The sequence below is a fragment of the Amphiprion ocellaris genome, chromosome 13 (assembly GCF_022539595.1).
Source record: "Amphiprion ocellaris isolate individual 3 ecotype Okinawa chromosome 13, ASM2253959v1, whole genome shotgun sequence".
NCBI lineage: Eukaryota > Metazoa > Chordata > Actinopteri > Pomacentridae > Amphiprion > Amphiprion ocellaris.
Window position 1 is genome coordinate 36,367,216 of NC_072778.1, and position 9,049 is coordinate 36,376,264.

At 42.3% G+C, this 9,049-nt stretch overlaps 1 protein-coding gene across 1 annotated transcript; it reads right to left on the reverse strand.

The window, feature by feature from the left end:
• Window positions 1–2,041: 2,041 nt before the first annotated feature.
• On the reverse strand, window positions 2,042–8,855 carry znf711 (zinc finger protein 711). The gene is made up of 8 exons (XM_023265700.3): window positions 8,652–8,855; window positions 7,509–7,591; window positions 7,305–7,404; window positions 6,061–6,921; window positions 5,821–5,967; window positions 5,515–5,694; window positions 5,041–5,175; window positions 2,042–4,868 (listed from the first exon to the last, which is right to left on the reverse strand). The coding sequence occupies exons 3-8, from the start codon at window positions 7,381–7,383 to the stop codon at window positions 3,688–3,690; spliced, it is 2,583 nt and encodes an 860-aa protein (XP_023121468.1). The 5' UTR covers window positions 7,384–7,404; window positions 7,509–7,591; window positions 8,652–8,855; the 3' UTR covers window positions 2,042–3,687.
• Between the last annotated feature and the right edge of the window lie 194 nt (window positions 8,856–9,049).

Sequence of the window (9,049 nt, forward strand, 5' to 3'; positions counted from 1 at the left end):
ACCCAAATGTTTTAATCGGCCTGTTTCCTCCTTCTCTGAAGCCTCACCCGAACAACAAATCAGATCTTCTCTATAAAATATACATACGACTTTGACAAATCCAGTCCAGCATTCATAGAGTCTCTCATCGATCTTCCCGCTCTTGCCCAGTTCTAAAGTTTGTGGTCTGAGTTTGAAGTAAATTACAGAAATTCACTGAATCTGAGGCAACTATTAGTTTACATTCTAAAAATGACATTAAGTTTAAATAAAGTTTTGCATTTGAGTGCTGTTCAAAAGGTTTACACTTCTGATACTTATCCATCATATAATATCTACATAAAGAAGTCCTGCAACAGAAGCTGTGAGTCAGTCTGGGATTACACAGAGAAGCAAAAGACAGAAGACCACAGAAGAACTGGGGCTATTTCTCCAAGTTGCATTACCTAACTACTGGGCAAGTAACCTGAAAAAATGCAAGTGTACCTAGAAGAACTGTTTCTGTTTTAAAAGCAAAAGTTGGGCACAATAAACACCGACAAGATTTACATTTGTTTTTTGTGGATGAAGTTAATTGATCTACGAATGACATAATTATCCTCACAATACTTTCAGATTGACTATTTATTTAAATAAGCAGCATATCAACCTCTGTTTAAATAGGCCTATTTAAGTTCATAGTTTTGAGTCAGTGTGCAGTTGTTCAATGCTAACAGCTCTGCAGCTACGTTTAATTTCAGCATAGCATGCCTTTTCAAAACGAATAGAAATAGGAAAAGCAAAAATATAAATAATGACAGAAATGATAGCTGCTTTGCTTTCAGGGTCGTTGTGACAAGATCAGATGGGTGCTATGAAAAGAGACCATTAAGTCTTTCTAACATTGGAACACTTGTAATAATAGTGGTCGATTGGTGATACAATCAAACTGTGTTTCAGCCCATTAGGTTCTTTGCAGCTAAATGCAAATGAAACTTGTATTGAAACCCGCATATGACACAGACATCAGTCAGCCTGACTGATAAGCACATGTAACGGAGTGTGGTGATTTACTAAAATAAGATAAAACTCACTCAATGTGGCCTCTAACTTGCTGGGAAAACTCATTCAGATTCACTGCAGGCTTGATAACTTTCCCGTCACTGCTGTCCGCTCTTTGCAAAGCCAATGAGGCTCCTACCTCTTTGAAGCACCGCAGCTTGTACAGTACCCATCAAATCTACTTGCTGAGTTGGGGATGCTTTTAATGCTGCAAGATTGCATCATAGCCGCTGAAAAGAAAATCTAAAATTTATCTGCAAGTCTAAAATGAGTTAAACTGAAAGTGCTGAATTTTGGAAGGCTTTACCATCTCCAGATTACAGAGCTAAAGTGGAAAAGTATACGGAGATAGTGAATGCAAGATGGTGCAGTAAAGCTCTACCTTCTGACATACTAAATCCGACATCAATGCACAGATACTGTATGTATAATGATGAACTGCAAATCAAGTGAACCTTTAATCCCCTTTTAGTAACCAACCTCAGAACTGCAGCATTAGTAAGGCTTAACGGGCATATTTCATCATTTATCAAAGGTTGCCTCCAGTTCGACAATCATTGCAAATGTTAAAACGGTACTTCATCGGTCACTGTGAACGTAAAACTGATCGGCAAACCGCTCCAACTGAAGACACTTGTTGAATATATAAAGATATCTGCTCATGCAAGATTTAGATAAATTAGGTTCAAAGTTTCTAAACAGCATGACAACGGGTGCTGGTTGTTTCACTTTTACCTCTTTTTTTTGTCAAAACCATGTACGATCCTGCATGTACCAAGTTATTAACCTTATGACCAAACTACAAAAGTATGGCACAGTTTTATTTATATCCTGCGCATTCCTATTAAGTTAAAAGTTTTATATGTGAAATAAAAACCCACAGCTGATGTCGCTATAACACGATACAGATTTGCTGAAGCCCAACCTATTTAACTGTGTATGTGCATATACTTGTGCTAACTGGTGAGAACATTTCTAAATGGGCCTTTCCTTCTTGTTGGGACAGAAAGTACAAAAAGGGTAAAAAGATAATTGTTTATTTTGGTTCTTCCCCACCAGTTGTTTATCCACAATCAGACTGAAAGAAAATATAGACTAAAGGTACACGAAATGCAGGGATTTTTAATATATACCACAATTAATTTCATGGAGACAGCATATGTGCATACTTTAAAGACTAATGCCAATATGATGACCACTGACTTCAAGGAAATAATCCCATGTCTGGGATTGGGTTGGGTTATTTGGGACTGTAGGACTAGTGTCTGGGAAACTTGTTAGTGAGCACAAACAAAACACAAAACCCAATCACTTATCCATAGAACAAAACAATAAATGGTTTCAGCCACCACTGTCAATGACAATTCAGTTTTGATGCAGTAATGGACCGTGCCCAGTTGCTAGAGATAACACTCAAAACAATCTTCACCTTTACCCACTCACAAAGCTCTGTATGTGTTTATTGTCTAGGAATATATAGTTTAATATTCCTACATAACAAACTCCCATACATGTCATTAAAATACAAAAAAAAAGATTAAAGTGCTTTCTACTGACTCAAACACATAATCTCTGAGAGAATGGCATTGATACAGCATGTTTGAGAGTTAAAAATCACTTACTTTCTGATTAGCTGTGTTCATCAGTGCTTAAGGGATAAAGACCAACAGATGTAAGGCATGATTGCAATCAAACGGTTAGCTGAGTACATCTGTGCCAGGTAACATCACACATATGCAACCTACAGTGGCAGTCGGATATAACCACTTCAGGGGTTATTAAACGTGAAGCCAACCATGTGTCAAGTTCACATAATACACCGGTCAATTATCTGCAGTATCATAGCCGATATAATAGTAGATTCCTGTGTCAGAAATGTGTACACTAAAGGGAAATTCTAAAAAAACAACTGTACCCTTCTCCTTGCTAGACACTGCTGACCAGATCAGAAAATTTCTGATTCAATTTTTAAGACATATTTAACAGAATATACTCTATATTATTTATACATGATTAATTTAGTGGAACTCCAAGTGTTTAGGCTTGGGACGAAAACCCAAAATGATGGAGGTTCAGCTGTTAGGTTTAATGAAATATCTTTTCAAGATGCATTGTTTCTGTCAGCATCAATGAAAACCCATTTTGAACACGGATGGCCCTGTCTATTAAAGACCACATGGCATTGAAAACAAATGTCAGGGTAAAAGCTGGTTAATAAGGAAGATAGGAGTTGGTACAATGGAGGCAACCTTGTCCTGTACTTATTCCACATCATCTGAAGAACTAGCATGATGTTTGGAAAGCACCGCCTGTTTTACAAGACACAGTCATCATCTTGCAGCATTTCAGCTGAGTGGGTATAAAAATATAGACATTTGAAACCCTGAATATATGTTCATATGTGATTTTCTGCAACAAAAGACAATTTACAGCTGTCCCACTCAGTGTACACACGGTCTTCTTTAGACTGCACCCCGATGTAAAATGTGTTCTTGCATTACTCCTGGGGGAGGAAGGTTACACCCAATTAAACACAGAACAGCAAATATAATGTCGTCTTCATCAAATGCCTGCATCAGTCATTTCTTTGTTAATACACTAAAATTACCTCTGGGTGTGTGACACAGATTTACTCGGAAAAGAGGAGTGTTTGTGTGTGCAATGACATTACATCAACATGTCTTTGTGATGCCTGGCTATGTGCTGGCTCTTCTCTGAAGGCCTCCTAAAGCCCTTGGTGCAGTAGTCGCAGCGGTGGGGGTAGTCCTTGGTGTGGATTGAGATGACGTGGCGTTTGAAGCCAGAAGCGTCCGTACTGTTATACTCACAATACTGGCACTGATAAACCTTTCTACCACTGTGTGTCTTCATGTGCTTCTTCAGCTCGGCAGGCTGCCTGAAGCCTCGCCGGCATCGCTTGCACTTAAAGGGGAGGTCCTTCGTATGCAAGGACAGGATATGGCGACTCAGGGTGAAAGTGTCAGGGGCGTTGAAGTTACAATGCCGGCACTGGTGCACCTTGTTGCCCTTGTGTGTCTCCGCGTGTTTCTTCAACTCAGACGGCCTGTGAAAGCCTTTCTCACATACGTCACACTGGTGAGGAAAGTCCTTAGTGTGAACTGAGATAATGTGCCGCTTCAGGTCACTGGAGTTGGTGCTCTTGTGCTCACAGTGCGGGCACTGGTGGGTCTTGTGGCCTTGCACCATCTCTATATGACGCTGGAGTTCCCGTGCATCAGCGTAAGCTTGGGGGCAGTGGCTGCACTTAAAAGGCAGATCTGCACCATGCTTGCTCTTGATGTGAGTCTTTAGGTTGGACTGATCTGCACAGCGGAACTCGCAGTGCGGGCAGTGATAGGGCTTCTCGCCTGTGTGGGTCCGCATGTGTTTCTTCAGCTCTGATGGGTGACGGAAGCCTTTGGCGCATTCGACACAGACATGTGCAAAGTTCTTACTGTGCACGGCCAGGAGGTGACGGTTGAGCAGACCTTGTTCAGCTGTTTCATAATCGCAGTACTTGCAGTGATGCAATTTGGGCTCCCGGTCCTTGACGATTAGCTTGTCTGAGCCCAGGGGGCTGGACTCATGGTAGCGCCGTGTGTACTCAGTATATTCTGGAGATCGCTCACTGTTGTGACTCAAGAGCTTGTGACTCTCCAAGTGGTTGTGGAAACTGACCTTCTTGTTGGTGGTAAAGTCGCAGTCTGTACACTGATACTTCTTCTTGAGCAGATGGTCCGGGTGGTTCTTCATATGGCATTTGAGGAAGCCTCGTGAGCGAAACTTCTTTCCACAGATGTGGCAAGGGTAGACAGTCAAAGGCATTCCATCTGGTCCAATGATAACAGCTGAAAGAAGTATTAAGAAAGAGCATGCAAATGATAATCAACCTATAGTGGAAAATTTCTTATCTAAAAATTATCAAATCATTAAAACGTTTGGCACTTGGTTGAGTGTTTTTGGCAATAAAACGCAAATGTTATCATATAATGACCCATCAGTGTTATATGGTGATCATACCAGTCTGGCACTGTCGTGTTTCTCCTTTCTTCTTTTTCTTTGCTTTGGGTTTGAGGACACGGTTTGTGCCCAGCCCCTCACGGATTTGCAGAAAAGGTGTAGCTGCTCCATTCTTCACCTGATCAATGGTATGACCTGCACATTGTGACAGTTATATTACGAAAGGACCGACATTGTTGTATTTCACTTTCATTTAAAAATCTGCACAAAGCATTTAAGAAACACAGTTTGCTTGACCCCACTGTTACATTTTAAACAAATTGTGTATCTTAATTGTGACATTTGCTATAGAAACTGTCCAGACAGGGAAAAACGTCCTGTTAAGTAGATCACCTAAAAGGAATGCTAACGTACAGCAACCTTCTCTAACAGATAAACTTTATAGTCAGACAGCTGTCTTGACTCCTGTTCATTTACAAACCCCACAACAAAATGACATAATTAGCTAAATACTGTATCACAAAAGGAACATACCAATATCATCATCATCATCCTCATCACTGTCATCCTCATCATCCTCTTCTTCTTTTGGATGGTTCTTGACTGCCATGTAGACCATCTTGTCACGGCCAACTCCCAATCTGCCCGATGATGCTGCTTCCAGATCAGGATGGCCATTCTGATAATCATCCTCTGTAATTACCTCTGTTCCACCTGGAAAAACAAATACATTTTGTCATTGCCATTACCCACAATAATTTTCAGAAACAAATCTGAAGATAATTTCTTATGTTGTAAAAAGTGATGTGTTGCAAGCACAGTGCGGAAGAGACCACTCGCCTAAGTCATCATCTGCTTCAGCTTTAAAGATGTAGACTTTGATGACCTCAGAGCCATCCTCTTCTTTGGATTCCTTGTCTTCCATTACCTCAGTGCTGATCTCAAGAGGAGTGTCTCCTATGTCCAACTTCTCTCCCACCTCATCCACTTTAATAAAACAAACACCACTGGTTACATGAAAAGCTTTACAAAAGGAGTGTTTATTAATTTCAGTTGTGGTAATATGGCAAGCTGTCTTACATGAGATCATGAGGTAATCTTCAGAGCTGCTTCTTGCATCATCGTCCTCATCAGTCTGCAGGGGAACAGCCTCAGTTGGCAGCTGTTCATGGATTATGGTCTCAGAATTGGCCTCGGTCACCATCAACCCTTCGGACACAAGCTCGTGGTCCAGTGTGTTATCCTGGTGCTCAGACAGTAGCTCTGCCACAAACACTTGGTCTGGGATGTCATCGTGGTGGTGGTTTGAGTCCTGGATGAGGTCTGAGGTTAGGACATGGTGGTGATGGCCATCCAGAGCTTCCTCTATTGCCACCTCTGTCCCCAGAATATTTTCAGGCATGATCACGCTGTGTTCTGAAGGCACCATGTCTTCACTTGTAATTTCATGCGTCTCTACACCTTGAGACTGCAGACTTTCCACGTCTACCTCCAGACCTTCAACAACCTCAGCTTCTAAATCCTCCACTTCCACCTCCTCCTCAAGCCCTTCAACAACATGAGCCTCCAGGCCATCCACATCCACCTCAGTTTCCAGGCCCTCTACCACTTGCGCCTCAAGACCTTCCACTTCTACCTCACCTTCTAGGCCCTCTACAACCTGAGCCTCCAACTCTACCACCTGCGTCTGTAGCCCTTCGACTACTTCTGCCTCCAAGCCCTCTACATCTGCATGTAAGCTCTCCACTACTTCGGTCTCCAGTCCTTCGACCACCTCTGTCTCGAGGCCTTGAACCACTTGTGTCTCCAAACCTTCCACCTCAAGTCCGTGCTCCAGGAGGATGCCTTCGTCCGTCATCACATCAGAAAGAAGCATACCCTCAGGCACAGACACCACAATGTGCTCCCCATCAATGTGAGCGAGACCCCCCATGCCTGCAACTGTGAATGTAAGATACAAAAAGAGTAAATGAAAACGAGTTTTAAAACTACAGTTAAAGCTACAATTTATGTGAAAGTACATCATCTTTTTGTTACTAGTGTGCAGTGAAAATGTCACAGTCCAGATCATGTAATGTTACTTTGACTTTATTGTTTAACTAAGTGATTTAGCTAAATGGCATTTTCACTGTGAACTGTGTAGGGATGACTACACACTCATGAAGCTTCTAGTAACATTTTTACAAATTACAGATGTCAACTTTTACAGCTTTTTACGTTAGCTTTATTTACACTTGTGAGAAAATGTGTCAAATAGATGTTGCATTCTTAAATTACACAGTTACAACATTATATTTGTAGCCAAGCACCGCTCAATCACCTACCAAAGTCTTGCATGATCATTGCATGGGGCATCTTCAGCTCCTGAGTGTGCAGTTCCAACACCCCTCCTCCTTGATCCATGTCTTTACTCCGTAAGAAAGACTGCAAATTACAGCACACACTACATTAGCCATTCACTTCATTTGTATGAATTACTAAATATGAAAGTAAAAGCAATAGAACCATAGTCAGAACTTAAAACATACCTTCACATTTGATGACAAAAACCTTTACAATAAAACAAGCAGGATATTTGAGGTGCCTCTTTCCATCAAGGTAATCAATCACGCTGATAGGGAAAGAACAGATGACAAATATACATCTCAGGATGAGAAAAACAAAGGATAGCAATGGGTTAATCTTTGTCAGGTACACATATTTTAAAATGCCTAACTGGGGTTGAGTTTTTTACTATGGCATTGGTATCACCACATAAAATCAACGTATGACTTAAATACAGAAGGTAGAAAACATGTTTCTCCTGCCACAGAGGAGGAGGCGGACTGTTGTTGACCACTGGCTCCATCCATTGCCTGTGATGAGTACTACATGCAGCTTCCACCAGGGGACGTGTAGCTACACCTGGAGCTGGTAGAGCTGATGGCTGGAGCCCAGCTGAGACAAATGATGTCCCGCTCAGTGTACTGAGGGCTGGCTCGCAGGCAACGGCTCTGATAGCTCCTGGAGGACGAGTACTGCTTGTTATGTTGGAGGAAACGCATTGTCGTCACATGACGATTCAAAATAAGGCAAATATGTCATGTCTGCAACGATCTGCGGTGACGTTATGGGTGTTTGGTTTTCACAGATGTTTTTCTGGGATTAATACGAACACTCTGCTCACAGACTAGTCGTTTATAAAGCCTTATAGTCTGGAGTCTTGCACAAAAGAACACTGTTAAGAGTTTATGGCCGCCAAATTAAAGTACGGCAGTTATGCAACGCATTCTGAGGCGGCTCCCGCCCTCCACCCCGGAGCTAACTAGCATCCAGCTAGGGCTGACTCTCAGCGCCATTTTGTTTTAGCATAAAGGCTAACACAAGGGACACGATAACCACTAAAATACGACAACATAAGCACCAATTACACACAATGCTACAATATTATTAAAGCCGCTACTACAACAAACAAACTAAGATGCCCGATGAGATTATTTTTTGGCGCCTCGATTCATCTAGCGCCGCCACAGTGGTCCGTCCGGCTAGCTAGCCGGCTAAGCTAGGTGGAGCAGCTCGTGCCGCATCTCTTCCATGTTGTTTTCCAGAAGGCTGAAAGAGGCCCGCTACGTCCGACTGGGCCCTTCCGTCTTATTCCTCAGATCTTTCTGATTGATTCAAAATAATTTTACCTGATATCGTCGTCTTCTGACTCTACCGGCGTTTCGCCCCCGTCTCAGATTTGTCTGTTTTTGTTTGGGTTTATTTTTGACGGTAAGCTAAGTGCGGCCTGCAGTTTTGGATCCCCGGGCGCTCTTTGCTAGGCCTCGGCCAATCAGCTTGCTTCCTGACAGCAGAGGGAGGGCGGGGGGCAGACGATGCGTGGCCTCGTTTACCGCTGATCCTTTCTGTGTGCGTCATGCATAAGAGAGCAGACTTACATTAACAGCCTTCTCTTAATGGGGACGTATTTACTCAAGGCTCAGAGACACTAAATGCTACCACTATCACACAAGCAAATTAAAAAATATGTGCTTGCACACTGTGCGCTCAGACTTTGTATGCGCAGATGAGGCCTGTAGGCCATTTT